Source organism: Pyxicephalus adspersus, chromosome 4 (assembly GCF_032062135.1).
Source record: "Pyxicephalus adspersus chromosome 4, UCB_Pads_2.0, whole genome shotgun sequence".
In the NCBI taxonomy this organism is placed as follows: Eukaryota; Metazoa; Chordata; class Amphibia; order Anura; family Pyxicephalidae; genus Pyxicephalus; species Pyxicephalus adspersus.
The window spans coordinates 112,437,475-112,457,721 of NC_092861.1; the positions used below are offsets into that span (position 1 = coordinate 112,437,475).

At 35.3% G+C, this 20,247-nt stretch overlaps 1 protein-coding gene across 5 annotated transcripts in view; it reads right to left on the reverse strand.

Moving 5' to 3' along the window:
- The window catches only part of ADGRG6 (adhesion G protein-coupled receptor G6), a 108,184-nt gene that overhangs the window by 32,454 nt on the left and 55,483 nt on the right, over positions 1-20,247 (reverse strand). For 2 of the 5 annotated variants that reach the window (XM_072409300.1, XM_072409301.1), the window contains exons 5-8: positions 14,451-14,519; positions 12,060-12,260; positions 10,302-10,370; positions 6,268-6,333 (exon numbers count right to left, since the gene is read on the reverse strand). In XM_072409300.1, the coding sequence (XP_072265401.1) occupies positions 6,268-6,333; positions 10,302-10,370; positions 12,060-12,260; positions 14,451-14,519 (405 nt within the window). The remainder of the gene's footprint in view (positions 1-6,267; positions 6,334-10,301; positions 10,371-12,059; positions 12,261-14,450; positions 14,520-20,247) is intronic. The other 3 variants (XM_072409302.1, XM_072409303.1, XM_072409304.1) reach the window with 3 other exon arrangements.

Genomic DNA, 20,247 nt, shown 5'->3' on the forward strand with positions numbered 1-20,247 from the left:
CAACTGGAGTTTCTCATTTTTATAGAGGGAATTATTTAGGCAAAGCAGATTGGCAGATGTTGCTTTTTACTAAAATAGACTCAAAAAGTAAAGATATATTATAAATGGCAGAAAATATCAAGGAAAATTAATTGAGCTTAAGCAGTGCCCTGCAAAGTGAACATTTTGTATAGAATCCTTCCTTAAAAATTAGCAGGGCATATCCTTGGTCCTAAGCCTCATACCTTTACTTACAACGAGGTCTGTGATGGTACTTTTCCCTCCACTCTGATTGCTATTCAAATATTATAATATAATAATATTCCGGATATTCTGAAAAGGTAGCTGTATCTTAGGGTCTGCAGTGTAAACCCCCTGTTTCTGCTTCATTCGTTGTTTTTAATCTGTGCTTATCCTGTCTTCCAGGTCACAGTGGCTCTGACACCAGAAAATAAAATCCTGTCCTTTACCAAGGTAATCAACTCCAAACAGAGATACAGTACCCGCACCTAAGATCACCTAAGATCTAAAGGCAATAACCCCTTTTAACTCTATGGGCTCTATTTGGGCAGCACGGTGGCTCAGGGGTTAGCACTCCGGCCTTTGCAGCGCTAGGTCATAGGTTCGTAATCCCAGCCAGGACACTATCTGCATGGAGTCTCCCCGTGTCTGCATGGGATTCCTCTGGGTACTCCAGTTTCCTCCCACATCCCAAAAACATGGGTTAATTGGCTTCCCCCTAAATTGACCTTAGACTACATTAATGACATTTGACTATAGTAGGGACATTAGATTGTGAGCTCTTTTGAGGGACAGTTAATGACATGACTATGGACTTTGTACAGCGCTGCGTAATATGATGGCGCTATATAAATACTGTGTAATAATAATAATATTTATTAAGCAGGAATCAGATATTCTCTCAAACTTTCCCTGATGGGGAATCTTTCCGATCCATGTGTTTTAATGGCAGTATTTGATTCTCCACCAGGAAATGTTTAAGTGAATGTCAGATCCCTGATGCTTTATAAATAGAGCCCTATGACTAGCCTAAACTTTTACAAATAATTTACAATCCTTAAACACAATCTAGAATGTTTGGAAATCTGAGTATGAGCAAGTTCACATAAAATCCCATGTATTTTTTTTAATTTAGGTTGCAAAAAAGTATTGTTTGAAAATGTGTTAATTTTACCTAACCCAATTTAAATTTGGCCACATATTATACAATTTCCTTGTTAGAAACATTTACGCCAGTTTTGATGATATTTTACATTTTATAAAAATTTGTATTTGAGGTAAGATGGCCACACATTAGGATTTTGCTTTATACGTGATCAATCAGATCAACAGAATTTTTCAACTACGGGATATTGTACAGACCTACACTAACAAACCAATAAAAATATGGCCACAAAAATATACTCAAACTAGACAGTTGCTGGTAAAATGTGTTATTCTGATCAAATCATGCATCAGTAAACTGTCCAATAAAAATAAATGTGCAGAGACAGTTTGCTCTTCAGGTGAAACAATAACAATGACGTGTTCCTAAAATCTAGGTCAAATGCCCTTTCCTGAACTTTCAAAATGTCATGAGCTTTCCTGAGATCCGTGAAGTTGGATCCTGGTTTTTCCTGCCTCTTCAGTGCCTTTCGTATCATTGTTTAGAATACATAATTTGGATGATGACATTGAGCTGTTAATAAAGGTAAAACATGAACATGGCTAATTGTTCAAAGCTAAAACTGATAATTGTTTTCTCTATGCTAAAAAAAATTAAAACATATTTCTGTTTGTATATACTCTATCTCGTGCACCTTTTTCAAAATGAAAGTTACGGCCAATATATGAGTTATAAAGGTAGATTGGAATATTTGAGCCAATGCATAACGTTTTTCAGTCTTTGCAGTCCCCTAAGAGAACATAAATAACTAAAGGGTTAGAATAATGTAATTTTGAGGGGGATTTATCAGAACCCAAAGACATCAATAAATACATTTCTGAGTTTCTGAGAAAAAAAAATGTCATATAAAGTAGTTTGATTTCAAACTGAACTGGTCACTTAGATAAATACCCCAATAGAAACCTACACAAATAATTAGAATTTGCACTTTATATTATTTTTCAAAGAAAACTAAACAAATCTAATAGCCTATAAGTAAATTTCCATCTATATTAAATTATGTTTGTATGATCATCCATTCCAAGCATGCCTATGGTTAAAGCAGATATCTACTCTATTAACACACAGGTACATACTGGTCTTCATAATCTCCAGTCCACATAAACAATCCATATCAGTCAAGGGGCTGCAATCACAATGGATAACTGGTGGAGAAAATGTGGCTGCTTCAAATACTTCATTACCGGTGTACTTTTGAGCAGTATTGTTTAAAAAACTCTGTCCTTCTTGCCCAAGAGAAATATCTTTTGTGTGTTGGGGAAATCCAGAATTAAAAGTAACTGTTTGTGTTGTGATTCCAAAATCCAATGGAAAATGCTCCAGAGCTGTATTTCCTGAAGGCATTTCAGAAATGTCTGTCTCTGTGCTTTTAGATCTTATCTGCATATCAACAAAAGTTGTTTGTATCCAATATTGCCACAGAGAATTAATTAAGGAACTTTTACTTACAAGAGACGCATTGGCACTTGTGGCCTCACTTTGCATGTTCATTTGTACAGAAGATAAAGAGTTTTTTAAAAGTTGATTATGTTCTGCGTATGGTAAATGGGTATGCAAGCTGAGCAATGAGTGATCGTCCATCAAGGGGGGTGTTGCAGCATATATGCTGTGCCCTGTTTCTAATGATTTACTTTCACCACTAGTTTTCTTTGCTGAGCCATCATTAAATGTACTACCTATTGTAAAGATATTCATCTCTTTTCCGAGGAATGTTGTTTCAGTATTAGCTAAATTACTTTGACTTTCACTAAATTCTGGATTGGCGGCAGCTTGCTGAAATTGATTACCTAATGCCTGTACTGTACATGGTAACAGTTTGTACTTAACAGAAGAGGTATGAATAGCAGCTATTGGCTGGGAGGAAGAAAGTTGTATGGAATCTTCTAATGTATCAGATGTTTCCATAGGTTTTACATTGCTTTTGGTCCACGGCATAGAAAGCTCTGACCCTGTACTATTTTCAAAAACTCCTGTGCCCAAGAAGAGGCTTGTGTTAAAAATGTTTTTTAAAGTCTGATTACCTATTGGCTGAGAATAATTAAAAGTAGTATTTAAAGAAAAAGTCCTTGTTGGAGTAATACTCAACTCTGTGTTTATATTTGAACGTTCTTCATTCTCAGCTGTGGTTTCAACCACTGGCATTCTAGATACAAGATAAAGTTTTTCTACTTCCAAAAAATTATCATCACCTGAAGACTCATAATTTTCTTCTTTGTTAATTCTGGATGCTGGCAGAGGACTAAAAAATACTTTAACAGATGAGCTATCAAATGGAAGCTCTGCAGTTGGTGTAAAACTAGGGCCTTCCATAAGCAACTTAAGGCTTTCACTGTGTGTATTATATTTTAATGTAATTTCTTTCCATTGGTCATTTTGTACATCATAACTTGAGGTCAATAAATCATAGTGGCCTTTCCACTGTGAATACAGGTTATGATAGCTAGCTGTCAAAAAGTCAGACATTATTATACTTTGTTTTGGAAGTGGAATTAACACTTCATTGTTAAATTCTTCTTGGTTCATATCCTCTAAAGTTTTTGTAGATAAGATCTCCTGAGTCATACTCGGTTGAAGATTTAAAAATGTCTGCATAGTGTTGCCACTTAAGTGTTGCATATTTGCTCTATGAACTAGTAAACTCCCAAGTAAATGTTTTGAATGTGTAGGTGATGGTCTACTTAGTGCATCAAGCTCTGTAAACATGGTGGTACAACTTGACAAAACACTACAGGAGACAATGTCCATTGGGAAATTGCTGTGCACATATTGTGCATATTTGTTTCTGGGCAGAACAGATCCAGAATGCACACTCCAATTGTTCTGTTCTTTACTCTTAAGCACTTCTGAGGTGTTATTAACTTCCAAACCATTTTTTGCCTCCATAGATGTTTCATAACTATGCATTCCGTTCACACGAGGGTTAGGTAGGTCTTCTTCTTTGCCTGTGCTTTCCATTGTTGATTTTGTATAGCCTAGGGTACTTGCATAGCTTTCATGTAACAAAAAAGATATATTTTCTGTTTTTTTATCAAAGAGACTATTTCTATCAGTCATTATATAATAAAGAGATTCATATACTCTGCTAGATAGAGTTCTGTTTTTGGAATCAGATAATGAATATGTTGATATTTTATTGTGCTCATTTCCAAACTTTACAATCTTTTTTCCATTGGAAGTTGGTGTGTTTCTGTCATTAAGGTGAGAAAGCCATTTTAACCACCATGTCTGATTGATGTAACCATAACTATGCTGTGTGCTATTGAAAGACGTGCTATTGAGCTTCAAAAATGGATCCAAATACCACTCATCCTGGTTCCCAGAACCTTCTTCATCTATTTTTGAAAAAGCATTTTCTCTAGCGGAGACTGAAGACTTATTGCTATGTGTTGCATTAATAAAAAATGCAGAGGTAATGTTAGATAATACTTCACGTGTTGATATTTCTTCTGTGGAAGCTTCAATCAATCTGTTTTCTGGGGTTACTCTAATTGTAGAAGGAGTATTTTGATTTGAAGGTGCAGACCTAGAAGGTTGACTCGTCATGGTCAAAAACCAAAAGTTAACTGCCGTTTTAGATGTGCTACTTTTCTCAAACGATGTTGGTCGTTGTTTTATGGGCCACACAATCGGAGTTGAGATTATTCCTATATTTCGTACACCTTTTATTTTGGAGTCTTGCATCTGCAGGTGCCAGATTGCAGAGGTACGGGTGACAAGGTTTCTCTTCATTCTGATGGGAAATGTAGCAGGAACTTTGAGTTCCTGCCGATCTGCATGCATTATGCCATACAGTAAATGGATTGAAAAAAACTGTTACTTTTACATAATATACACAATACCAATGTTGTTAAACCTGATTTCTCTTAAGCCTATATATAATGTTTCACCAAAGATAGTGGGGTTGATTTACTAAAGAATTTTCTGCTGGTAGTGTGCATGGGATAATTCACTTAGTTTAGTCATCCAATTATGTGAAAGAGTGGTATTGGATATTCATTGCAGAATGAATTTTCCCCATATTCACTAAACTAATTATCTCATGCAATTAATAATTCACTTTGCTATGTGAACAGCCTAAACTTAGTAGTAATTCAAACCCAACTAGTAAGTAAACATATACATATATATTTTAAATGTTATAAGTATATAATATTAAAAAACAACTTTGCACAGGAAAACTTACTACCAAATATACCGTATATAGGAGTAGTGATGAAGGTGTTGATGTTATGTAAATGGAGAAAACTGTTTATGTTTTATGTAACCTTTGGCACAGCACAAGGCATACCAAAAACACAAAAGGTAGCATACCTCAGTAAATGCCATAAGTGACTGAAATAACAAAAACTCAAACAAACAAAAAAACCTTTGTCATTTGTGAAATAGCAATCCCAGCTAGCACTAAAAATACCTAACTGGGTAGAATCTGTAAATAGGAGCATATATGACACCTTTACGTACATTTGCAATTTCTAAATTATGAGAAACAGTTTTTATCATCTGCTCCTTCAAATAATATACAAGAAAAGCTCCTCGATTCTGTAGTCTACCTTTTCTTAATGAAAGATAGAGACCAGGGTTGTGACTTCCATTGCTTACATAAATCTTTTTTCTTACAGAGTGTGAGCCAAGGACATGGAAGCATGAACATGTCTTTAGCAATACCAAATGAATAAAATCATGCATGCTTTAATTCTGTTTTTCAACTCCGATCCTCAAGTGCTTTTTATAGGTCATATTTTTAGATTTTCCCTTACCAGCCCAGCAACACTGTTTAAATCAGTTATATAGGATAAAGGAAACCCTGAAGTCATGACCCAGTACTTGAATGCTGGATATGAGAAACAGTGCAAGAACTCACTAATCCCACCTAGCACATCATTTTTATTGTTGGATGAAATTAAACTCTAAACTTGAATACATTTATAGGCTTACATGTGCATTACAAATCTAGATATGCAGATAAAAAACTGAATGTTTATGCCCTTAAAATGTGAGTTGGTTGCTTTTGAACATTGGCATGACCTATAAAAATACATTTGTGAATGTTTAGAGATATATTCGACATTGTTATTGTATATATTGTACTTTAGGTCTCTTACCAGTTTCTGGAATATCGGTGCTGTTAGTAGTCATGTTAGTAGTTATCATAGTGGATGCTGAAGTAGCTGGGAAAATACAAAACCAGGTGAGCTTGACTAGTAATTGGGGTTTCACAGTATAGTTAAAGTTCTAGTTGAGATTATAAATCAAAAGCAAATAAAGGAATCAAGATTATTGGGCAATTAAGCATATAGTTAACGTTGAAATCAGTATACTACATGGATTAAACTACTTTATTACCAGGAGAGCACTACTATCTTAGAATATTTTACATGCCAGTCAAGCCGTCCAGTACCAGTTTCTTTACATGCAACATATTTTTTATAATAATAATTATTATAATATATAACGCAATACAATTCTACAGAAAGTATACCGAAATACATATATGCATGAAATAAAGTAGCACAATCCAATACCTCTCTATAGTGACTGGGCTATTCCATTTAGCTAAAATAGTAGAGCTCCCCCTGTAGAGATAAATGACTGTCTTTAAAGCCAGACTCTACTCAGCCATAAAATTATTAGTAGTATGTGCAGGTTTAAATGCTTGTTTAGTCTAAGAGAGGTGTACATTGAAGCAAACTAAATACTTTCTACTATTTTACTACTGTCATATGGAAGTTTATCAAGTAGCACGCACTTCCGCCATTCCTACATACATAAAGTTGTTGGAGGGCAGACAGCCAAAGTAACGGTTAAGAAGAGCAGATACATGGGACCAGTTGCATAGAAGGGAGGATGATGGCGGGAGTGATGAAAAAGGTAAATAATACTTTACTATAGGCCTCCCTTACACTGAAAGAACATTTAAACCTTGTTATTGGGATGGGATGCACATACTACTATAGTTTTTATTGCTGAATGAACAGCTTTAAATGTACATTACTTTAACATTAATATTTGGGAATCCAATTAAGGCCAATAGTTGCATTCCCACTTTAGGCATGATAAAAAAAGCAGAAACACAAAGATGTGTGTTTGTGTCTTTCCGAGCAAATTCTCAAATAGAACACTCTTTCATTAAACAGCTTGCTCAGCACATTGCTGAAGCTGAACATTTGTGTCCTTTTAAGGCCTTTTAAAGCACATCTGTTAAGTAAATACATTTGACAGCAAAGTTAAACACTAGAAAGAGGGTGTACTATACATACTACATGCAACAAAATAATCATGTAATCCTCAATGATCATGGATTATTTTGTATTGACATCTAATAAAGTGTTAAGGAGGTAGTGAAAACAAATTTCCTCTGCAAAATCAAATACCCAAGGGTTTCAAGAATTAAAAAAATAATATGCATAGAAAACATAACAAATGACTGGCCACTCAATACCTCATTTTAGAAAAGCCAGTACATGCCAGGAACCTACAGTATATTATTACATACAGTAAAATCTGCAATAGCATCTTTGATGGGAAGTATTACTGCAGGATCACACAGATTCTTGTAGCTAAAATGTATGAGATGATTATAAACTAAATGCTTTTGTAAGAAAGTAATTTACAGGGTCAGATTAAGACAGAAAAAGTTAGCTTTGCCTTCTACCTTCATCCCTATAGATTGCAATCAGTAAAAAGAAGCATTCCCACTGCCTAAAGTCTATCACCACTTTTCAAGTTACAGGTAGGTGTAGAAATATGACATTTTACTTGATTTCCTTGGTTAACTGCAGAATCGTTGGGGTTGTAGCTTCCACAGTTTTCTGAATATTTACCTGGCCCTAATCTGCTACTTGGATTGCCTCAGACATGATCTGCATCTGGTTGTCCGCCTGCTAACACCTAACACTGGTAAAAAGAAAGTCCAAAGCACAAGTAAAGCAGTTAGAAAGCTAAGAATGCTATCCATAAAGCTGAAATTGCGCTTGGAAAGTGTACACATTAAATATGATCATATGATTAATCCAATGCACAGAATTAACATACTTCAACACTGCATTTAATGTTGTCAAGCAAAAAATCTTCTCTGCCATATTATCCTCCCAGGCATCCAGAAGAGGGGGTACGGTAAAAGTGCCTGCCCCACTACACCAGTCTATGTGTCACTCAAAGAGGAAGAAACTTCCCCCAGAGTGACGTCATGATACCAGGAAACCACCCACTCTTCAATCCCAGGTGTGAGCCTGCAATGGGGGAGTGGGCGGGATGTGTTCAGAGAGACAACCCACCCACCGCCCTGAGCCTGCAGACCAGCCCGAGTCATGGACCACCCAAAAAATCAAAATAGGAGTGGGCACGCATGACCATTCCCAAAAAAAGTGAGGGTATGGCGTTCCCGCTCATGCCCTCCCCACTACACCCCTGGCCACAACTGACTTCCTCCAAAACTCTACACCTGCTCTCCCTACTACTACCTTCTGCCCTCAGGACATACCCACCTACGAAAACATCATCAAAAACAGAAAGGATGCCTCAATTCACCATATAGATCCAACCCCACCCACCTGTAACCCCCCCCCCCCCTTCATCCTTTTGTTAGTTTATACTAAGTCACCACTCCTCTCTAACTATCCTAACTATCTCTTTACTATCAGTCAAATAGTCCCAAGCTCCTTGATTTATTCAATGCCTTCTCCACCTTGGACCCTGCATTAAATTTTCAACTGCACCCTCTTTACTGGTGTTTATTAGCCTTTAAACATTCAATTGTCTTCCTCCTAGTATTTTTTATACAATTCTGCATAATATGTTGGTGCTTTATAACCTTTTTAAATAAAGATTTCTAATAGTAATGAACAGGCTATCATTCAATGTCTAATTTAAGATTTTTAAATAAAGGGTAATACCAGTAATGAACAGGCTAGCATCTAGGGTCTTATTTACTAAAAGGTATGTATGTGCATACCATGCTCATAGAGATGTGTACAACTATGGCAGTATACATATCCCAATTTACAAGTTGACCTCCCATTTTGGTGGTTACTGCAAATTTCTGGAGCCAACACTACTGATAGAAGACACTAATAAGCTTTAAAATGCTTTGAAGGGAGATTTATCCACTGACCACTAATGTAAGGGGAATTTCTTCCTCTGATCCTCAATGATTTAGTTTCAGTGAAACCATCAATAATTTAGGGTTTCCTGAAAAGACATACAATTATAACAAGGATTCCCTTGATGTAAAAAGCTTGAGAAAGACTCTAAGATCTAAACATATGCCAGTTAAATGGTGGTATACCTATAAAAAACATGGGATTTTCTCAAATGATTTATTTTTTCTTTCCCATTTTATATATTGATTTATTATTAAAGGTGACTGGTGAAAGATGAGCCTTCCTGAATGTATGAGCCAACAAAAATGATGTTTCCAATTCGTACTGCAGACAACAAGATGGGGGTGGACTGATACAGAACAGCAAACGCACAAACCCCGTCAATTTCCCCATGCCCCCATTCTCAACATAGAATGCATATTACTCTGCCATAGTATATCTAAGTGATTATTGACAATAACTGATTGATTGATTGTAACAATAAAAATAAATAATTAACACCACTTGTTTTCTTTGAATTTGCAGAGGAAATACAAAAATATATATTAATAAAATTCTGCTTCAGTTATTTATTTATTAATTCTTCCAGTTCTTCAAAGTTAGGTCGGAGCTTTTCTTTTTAGGAAACCAAAGTAAATGCTTATCCATAGAAACAAATAAGAGCTTTTGTTCTATAACCTAAACTTACTATATATTCTCACATTGAAATGCTAGTACACTTTATAGATTCACAACAATATATAACAATAAAAAAATATAAGACTAGTAACATATAATTTATTATTATAATAATATAGTTGAAATAAATAAGTAGTTTAATAGTCCTATAATTTTCTGTTTACATTAAAAAAAAACAAAGAAATAGGTAAGGCTAATAAAATGTTTATACATATATAAATGAGGATCCAGATTCACATATTTTTCAAATTAAATCTTATGTTAAAATATGTGAATCTTGGGTAAAAATGTACTCATAGACCCCAGGCTATGTAGAATAGTTCACATGATAACCAACAACATACAACATGGATTCTTACCAGGAAAAGGGCTATACGTGGTTATGTTAGTAGTGATCAAAGCAGATGGTAAAGTGGGTGTTACAGTGGCTGGTAAAATATAAAATAAAAGTAGTTGAAAGAATGTATTGCACAGCAAATGGATGAATAGTGATACAAAAAAACATTGCATCCAACAATTTTTAAGCTATGATGATGTGCGCTAAAACTTTAGGTAGAAACTTCAGTTGGCTTTAAGTTAAAGTTGATCTAAAAACTTATACAAATTCGATCAAATTCTTCTAGAAAACTTCTAGCGGAAGATATGAAATGCATTTAGAATAAAACCTGTAACTTCAGCAAAAGCATTTCGTAAGGATTGGATAAGTGAGGAATGGTTACAGATTCTGTAGAATCTTCTGCCACAATTGTCTGTGTCCTTATTAGAAACATTACCCACATTTTGTGTGCTGTTTACTACCTTTCACCAAAAGGCCTATAGAAATGACAAGGATGTTAGTAAAAGCCAGATTTTATACAAAAACGAACCTTTTGACCCTTCCTCAATTTATTCAAAATGCAAGAAACAAGTTTTAGTTGGAGTTTTGTAGTACATACTTTGGACAAACTCCCCCAAAAAATGATTTGTTGCATACTTTTTAATGCTTTAAGATTAAATAGACTAAAAGACTGGGAAAGCTAGTGTTCCTGTAAAATGTGGGCTCCACCGACTTCTTAGCTGTGACCTCATTTTGGTCATTAAAAAAATATTAGCACAAAGATTAATTGAACCTGATTTATTAAAGCTTTCCAAGACTGGAGAAGATACACTTTCATCAGTGGACCTGGCTGATCCAGAAAACCTGGAGAGCTTAAATAAATCAGGCCCATTAAGTCAATGCACTAACATAGTACTATACTATACTATAAGATTTTCAAAATCCTCCAAAGCTGATTCTCACAAACTTACACTTTGTACACTTATCAGTGTAAGTAGGGCAATATGGGAAAGGAAAAGGCAAGTTGCTCTTTTCCTTTTTCCAGCCATATGCCCTAAAATTTTAAAATCTGGTGCCTAGATAAACACATCAGACACAATTGCAAGTGCATATGTAGTAGCTGATAGCTGATAAAACAATAGCATAAATAAAAAGCCAAGAGCTTCTGAGCATGCATGAGATTGGGAAACAATTAAAATATACAGATGTTCAAAATGCAGTTACGTCAGTGCACATTGATATCATATAAATGAACCAAAAATGCCAACAGAACTTTCAGTTTAAATCGGCTAAATGTATCAAACTAAAACAGTTCTCTTAAGAATGCAGCAACAGTCTGAGTTGAAAATTGTGTTCCAGAAAGCATGCTAAAAGTCAGAGCTCCCCAATATTATTATGGCACCCATGCTTTGTGGATTGCAAAGCCATGCATCTGACTTATCGTGGGTGTGTGTCAAACTTTGAAGAGAGTCCAGTATAGAATAAAGCTCCTTTTCTACAATAGTGGCAGATTTATTTTGCTCAAGCTGTTGCTGCTTTTAAAGAAAACCAACTGTAAGACTTTTCTAATACTTTGTCTTGATGAGCCAGGATTGTATTTAGCAGGTTTAAACTGAAATTCAAATTATCCATCACATTAAGTCCATGATATATTATTTAAATTATATATATTCATTTAATTAGTTCATTTAATAAAAATGGAAGTGGGTTTCAACTGTATATTTTAATAACATTTTGTTTTCCAGAGAATGTATAAAAAAAATAGAGACATATGCATAATATGGAAGATATAGCTTCTTACCATATGTTGTATTGGTAGAAGGAAAACGGTTAGTGATGATAGCAGTGCTTGGTGAAAAAGTTACGTTAGACAGTGAAGTTACATATGGCTGCATGGATGATGAAGATGTTATAGTTGATGATCTAGTTACAGTGGTTGTTGTAGTAGAACGGGTAGAAGTTACAGTGGTTGCTGAAGTTACAGTAGAAGCCACTGTAGATGCTATTAAACAGACAGGGATAAGGAAATGAGACAGGGAAGGTGATGCAATGTAAAAACTAAAATCCACAAGGTAAATAAGATGTGTATTTTTTTAACAAATAACCTAATTTAAATTATTGTCATCAATGAGGAAGTCATAATCCCAAGAGGCTTATGCTACTGAATATTATGCAAACAAATACAATGGTTCTATTATTTTTAAAGGGTAATTTTTGTTCTTACAATAAAACATTTTTTTTTACAGAGCGAATATTTTCTTTTGTAAAAGGAAGAATGTGCGCTCAGAAACTGACGCATAAAAAATATATTTAGAATCAAATAAAAATTGTGGTGATCCAACAATGGTCAGAATATTGTGATTGTTTTGTCTTTTCACTATTTAAATTGTTTTGTGTAAATTATTATATCACATAAGCCCTGTACAGACTTCAAAAAGATGCCATAATGTGGTCCCTGGAAATTAGTTTTTGTTATCATTTCCAGTGACATAAGAAAGAAGAACATGTACACACAATGCTATTCTGTTCTATAGAGAGGGGAGATAGAATACAGCAAATGTTCCCGCTCAGTTGTTCATCAACCCACCAGGGCAGATTGCTAAATGATGTAGGGGGAACAATGTATATATGCAAGATTATTGCCCAAGACAAGCATGACCGTTTGTCCCAGGAGACAATCATCTAGCATGATGTGTTTACTGTCCCCAGGGACCCGGTGCCAAATACTCTTGTATGTTAGATGCAAAAACAGTATATATATACTGTTATATACTATAGTAAGTATATATATATATATATATATGAATTTGTCAATTGATACTCTCAAAATTGGAAGTGGAAGTGGTATTACAATGGATTTTACAGTGACAATATATCATTGGCATCCACATTGGATCCACTTTCATTGTTTGCCCTGGTGACCACTAGGACAAAAGGTGGAGAGAAATCCAATATATTATAGCTACCACCAGAACCAAATTAAAGAGTATGTCTTCAAATGAGGTCACAACGATTTACATGCTTTCGCACTACAAAAACCACAATAAGATGATTTATGATTATTCTGAGAAAAGATGTATCTCAGACAGCCTATACTATTTACAATATCCAATTATTCAGTAGAAATGATTCTCTTTTTTTAAAGATTTTTTATAAAATATACTACTATAAGGAAGGGAAGTGTTTTGAATGGATGCAATGGACAACACAGATTGAGGCAACGATTGTCTAAGATCTTTCCGTGAGTTGATTTTTTAGCTGTCAGGAGCAAAAAGCAGCATTAGATATACAATATTAACATTAAATATACCAGTCCTAATTAGACCTGTGAAATTGTTGGCACAGTGGTTCTGGCTAAGGGTGTCATGGTTATCATAGAAAGAAACTGGAAATACAGGCCTCTGTCTACATCACGTACTTAAATTACTTTTGCTACTTGGAAAGAAAACAAAACATTAAGTTGCTGCAAAAATCAGTGAGACAGCAGAAATTTGTAAGCAGTAAAACAGCTGTAAAAATAAAACATAACCCAACGACACCAAAATATTAGGCAAGAAAAGAAAGTCCTAAGGCCAGTTTGTAGGAAAGGTCGGCATCCCATTGTGTAGCACTGTGCAGTTGTGCAGATGATTCCTCAAGGTATTTGATCAAAGCTGTTTCGCACTGTGATTTGGCCAGTACTGAAAGTGACAAACCCAGAAGCTTTGCTGTGTGAGTGGAGACAGTTTAACAGCACAGTGGTGAAATCATAAAAATGAACTCCTAGTTCTATTGCATTTTATTAGGTAATTCCAAAATGTTTCTTTATTATTTAGCTTTTTAATTCGCTGCCTGGGAAATAAAGACAGGGCAGATATGATGCCAGTGGCTTAGAATTTGCCAAACAAAAACAAAAACACAGGGGTTACTAGAAATACCGCTGATCAGAAGTAGCTCCCAATGTGTTACACAGAAAATCTGTAAAGTTCATGCTTATACAGAGTCAACAGACATGATAAATAAACTATGAACATGTCCTCTATGAACAGTTATGGTGTTTCAGGCAAAAAGACTTACAATAATAACATGATATACTGTGTGTATATATATATAAAATATATATATAATAAAACAGAATTTAAGCATATAATATATATAAAAAGCTCTGCATTTGTAATTCAATGTGTAATATATCAGTTTGATAAATTTCTACCTTGACAAACACCAGCCAGCTTTTCACAGGGGGTTGGTTCTGCTGAAGTTGTTGTTGGTAAGGAAGTACCTATAAGTAAAAACATAAATTTATGTGGTTAGGAATCATTTTTAGCATACAACAGAAAGCATTGCCAAAATGTAGAAATGTTGACTGGGCAACAAATAAACGGAACTAAACCCCAAAAAAACAAAAAGGCATTAGGAGGTAGAGGATTTCGGCAGAAAAACATGAAAAGACAATCCCCCCCCCCAAAAAAAAACACTATGGCACCATGCAGTGTAAAGGCTGTCTGTATATGAAGCACCCCCTCAAGTAAACCCAGAAATTAGGGACTACAGAGCTGACCACTACACTGAATGGTGCAGTGTACGCAATAAAAAACAAACAAAAAAAGCCTCAAGAGGCCTGAATTGTTTTTTGTCTAAAGGATCTTTGCAAGTTTTTCTTGTGATTCAATGGACAGTGGTTAGCCAATGGCTAAACAGGATCGCCATGGACCCTGAAGTCCACCATGCAGTGCTTGTCCAGGAATGCAGTAGGGACAAGTTCCTGGATGTGTCATTAATGCAGGGTACCTACAAGAAGGTAAGTCAGTGCCATAATCAACAAGTACTAGCTGATGATAGCAAATGCTCACCCACACCAATGAGACTTCTACATAACCAAACCGACAAAACAGTTTTAGAAAAGCTTCTTCCCTGCCAATCCTTTTAGCGGAAGTTGAAGGAAATAACAATCTGATACTTCCAGAAATGGCAGAATGTGCAACATGGGAATTCTAAAGTCTTGTGTAGTTAGAAATCTAGCAATTTGCAACCTACAAGGGGCTTTTATTTTCCTCCCAGCGGCAGAACACAGAAAAATATAGGAAATGTGTTTTTTAAGGGGCTGCAAAAAAGGAAGTCTGTTACTTTGCCCCATTTGGAAAAAGCACAGATTCACTTTATAATGCAACATGATGTAATTATATAAATACAACATAATCATGTTTATTAACATTACGTTACTAATAATTACTATATGTAAGTTGACAAGTATCCCTGTGTCATAACAAGTGTTTTACATAAATAATGAACCAGTCACATTCACAAGAGGTGGAGACAGTCTGAGAATAAGTGACACATAATACCTTTTTAAACAATTTACATCAGCGGTCAGTGTTATTTTTAAACTGTTGCCAGCACAATAAAACCAACTTAGCGATTAAACAGAGTCAATTAAATCAGAGTTTTGCATATCTGAAAATTGCATTATGTAAGAGCCTGTCGTGGAATATTAAACTGTGGAATATATGAATTAAACTCACACAACTGCAAAAAATTAGCAAAAATGTATGTCTAGAGAAAGTAGTTGGAAGTAAAAAAAAAATTAAAATATAATAGCTGCAATGCACATGTCTCCTTATAGCTGAATTTACAGGTAATAAAACTGTTTGCTGTCATTATGAAACTAAATATCTCCATCACCTCCAATACCAGTCAGATCCATGCAAAGCATCTAAATCTGCTAGCATGCTGAAACCTATGCATTATGCATAACCTATGAGTATTCTTGCAATGCACTAAAAGAGCCTGTTAACATTACTATGTGCAGTGCTTGAAATTCGTTTAGAATGGCACCCTAACTTACCTTCTAATTTTTATATGATAATAAGGATCTATAGGTTGAAGCCACACTGCGTTGTGAAGGCTCCTCGGTAAATTGTGGTCCCATCATGCAATAATAAGCAATACATTTTATGAAGGCCGACCATTCCTTGTTAAAGGTGCAGGGACAAAAAAAAGTCCACAACAACCTAATGGAAGCAGTAGACTTCTAGTGTATCCCTGACTAACCAACAAGCAAAAATGGTAACCACTCAAAACAGCAATAACTGGCTGTTTTAGGTGAAGTTCACATGACAAAGGCCATTCCGAGAATTTCTGTATGTTTTGGTGCTTTAGGCAGACAGTTAACACCCATGTGTTGAATTAGAATCCACTGTCTCAATGCAATACATAGTCACATGCAGGATAATGACAATGGTGAAGATAAACCCTGAAGAAAACCCTTCCTAAAAGGAAATGGAGGTAACTATTCCAATGCTTATTTAACAATTTCCTTGATGCCAAGTTCTTTTAATTTAATCATGTATGTCTTTTGCCTGGGTTGAATGTGTCTGACTTGACTTTACAGATATTTAAAACTGTTCAAGGTCATTGGTCAGTGTATTAATCAGACAACTAGAACCTTCAGAAGGAGAACAGTCATGGCAGCCACCATGTGTCTCCCTGATACATTTTGTCTTGGCTCAGAAAACCCATTACTAACTAATAATGCCACTTAAATATAATCCATTGCTGCTCTATTATAGTGAAAAAGTTAGCTCAGAGTTACTTTACTTTTCTGAAAATGTAATCCAATCCAATGCATTAAAGGGACAAGCCAAGGATGGATATGGCATATGGATATGGCATAGGGAAAAAGGATATATAATGCTGGATATCCTTGAGCCAGGAATCAAAAATGGCTCTATCTTACTTGCTAAGGCTTCTTATGTGCACTGTAAGAAGCTCACACTGTGCAATAAAAATGAAGTATGCAAATTTAGTACAGGAGGGATCTACATCTACAAAATTTAAAAAAGTGTAATGCATGAACACTTCCAAGCAGTAACAAACTAGTACCCATGGCTACTTTAACAACTAAAATGAACTATTACAAAAACTTGCATAACTACAGCCCTCTTATAACACTAATAACATAGTAAAGCATGTTTTTTTAGCACATAAAACATTCTTGCTTTAAGGGAACGTCTACACAGGAAGAAACTCAAAATGACTAAACTAACCTATGCCCTTTCATGCAGTCTTTGCTGGTGCATGGCTTAGATACAGGCAGGAACAGGAGTGGAAGTATCCTTCCCTTTCCTCTCCCAAGTCAGATTACCCTTTCATTCACTGTACTTTGCAGGTGAACAAAAAGAGTAAGACGTTGTATATAAGTGAGAGGGGAAGTTAGAAAAATACTTCAAGACCTTCTGAAACACAATGTATTTTGAATATTTACATTTTTATTATTTTTTGTATTGTATTGATATCAAGGATCAGATTAGTACTGCTATCAAGGATCAGAAAATAAAAATAATTAAAGCATGTTTCCTTTATTTTTAATCAGATCAAATTTTAAATGTATTTACCATAGTGCCAATATGCAAGCTGATCTTACATACTGCCTCATTCATACACGATACTTTAATTGGCTCTAATAGGTGTGATCAATTAAAAGAGCTCTTGCTAGATGTTGGGTTTCCTTACATTCCAAATATTGCACATTATTAATGTGTATTCCTAAATAAAAAATCTAGTGCAACTTTAGGCCCCCCTCTAATTTGTTCCTTTGATAAAATAAGTTCACAGATCCCAGTAGCCCTAACAGATTTTTTTGAACACTGAATACATGGAGTAGCTTAAATTTGATATCAGATGGCTCAGTCTGAAACTCTATACAAGAGGATGTTTTAAAGGGAGCTACTTTTGCTGTGCTGCCTTTTTAGCTAGCCCACAGGGCACTGGAAATCCTATACCATGTATTAAATGTTTATTTGTAAAGACTAGGCAAATGAAGTAAAAGAGTAAAAAGACAAAAAATAAAAAAAAAATGCAAAATAAAAAAAAACACAGCCTAAACCAAGTCATTACATTTTATTCTTAAGGGATGTTCGCAGTATTTTGAAATTTAATAAACAGGTTAGGAAGAGTAGGCTGGATGATATTTATAGTCCATCATAAGTGAAATAAAGTGAGTGCAAGATACCTGTTGCAAGTTGTGCTGAAGTCACAGTGTACAAAGAAACAATGCTAATTGCTATCAATGCAGGAACTATATACAAAAAAGAAAAGTAAGGCAGGAGCTCAGAGTAAAGTAAAAGTACATTGGGTCTGATTTATTAAAGCTCTCCAAGGCTGGAGAAGATACACTTTCTTCAGTGAAGCTGAGTGATCCCGCAAACCTGGAATGGATTTCCTAAAAGTCATTTGCTTTTTGTTATCGAATGTTTTCAACCCTGGATCAGATCCATTCCAGCTTCACTGAAGAAAGTGTATCTTCTCCAGTCTTAGAGAGCTTTAATAAATCAGGCCCATTGTGTAGAAGACCAAGGTTTTAGTTTAATATGCTCCTTTAAGGCCCTTTGCTGTCAGTGCAGTGTGGTCAAAATAGACATAGAATCATTGTTCTCATTAAATCCGGGGGTGTCCCGGGCCTTTTACAATTCTATTGGAATGACACACTGGAATCTCTTCTCTGTTTTAAATTATAATGATCATATGTTGCTTTTCACTTCACTGCTTACAAATTAAAAAAAAAAAACTTTACTTGAGTGGAAACATATATTTTTCCTGTCTCTGGGTTTGTTTTTAATTATTTATCCATTACTGTTTGTCTTTGTATGGATTGTTGACATATTGGTAAAAATGTGCGTCTTCCAGCACGGTAAATAGAAATTCTTGAGCAGTGCATGCTGGGATAGTACTGTGATGAACATCCCACTCACTGCACTGCTTACTGCGACCTGGAGACAACCTGTCTGGAGGGCTGACTGCAGTAAATGAGGAAGATGGTTGGCGGGTCAGGTAACCAGCAACGTATATAGGTTGGAAGAAAGAAGTAGGTGGGGGTCATGTGATCGGTACCGTTCCTATTGTCAAGGGAAGGTGATAGGCATTGGGATTGAGAGTGAGGCAATGGGCGGTGACTAGGACCTTTATATAGTGACCCCATCCATATTTTGTGCTAACATTAGGAAGTTAGGTAGAGGGATTTATTGAAGGCTAATAATTATTGAATTAGAACAATTACAGTGTTAAAAACTATGAGATGTCTGCAGTCTATATTTTAGCCATTACAGGTAGTCCCCGAGTTAAGGACATCCGACATACAGACAACTCCTCGATACAAACATGGCTTCCCTGCTCGTTCGTGTGCAGAACAGAGGCTAGATAAGGGGGCAGTTCACATGACTTGCAGAAGAAGTCTTTTGCTGTTCTGCAACCTCTTCTAACTCTTTGATGACCAAGAAAAACGCTGAAGTTGTTTCTTTTTGCTCCAGAAGTTAGTAAATGTCTAGGCTCAATAAAGTTTTTTTTTGCTTTGTTTTTTTGTGTTGTTTGTGAATAACTCACAGTGAGGATTTTATACTGTAACTGACACCACGCTGCCTAATAATATGTTGAGACAAACATGTGTCCTAATTGCATTTAATAAAATAATGTATCTGTTCTGACTTACATAGAAATTCAACTTTAGAACGAACCTACATTTCCTATCTCGTATATATCCTGTATATGTTTACATGCTCATTTTAACCTTCTCATTTCAGCATGAGTAGACTCGGCCGACGATATCCTGCATTCTTCAAAATGTATTGTACATCCCCAACGGGAGTGTTTGTCAAATAACATAAAAGAATTCATCAAACTTAACATAGCTGTCAAATATTTGGAATACTTTTACATGTCATTTTGTAGTCAGTCAGGCCTGTCATGTATTATTATGTCATTTACACTACAGTAGAATATTTTTTTTCTACTTTAGGAATTCCTATCTTTTAAATATTAGGACATACATTCTAGACATATGAATAAACAGACATAAATAAACTAAGAGAAAAGGATTAGAATTCTCACAAGCTGTAAGTAAGAAAATAAGCAGTCAATAACAAAAATGAAAACTGACAGATTGACACTTTAAGGTTAAAACAGATACAGGTAGGTACAAAAAAGCCTCAGGTAGACTTCACATAACTTCAATTACA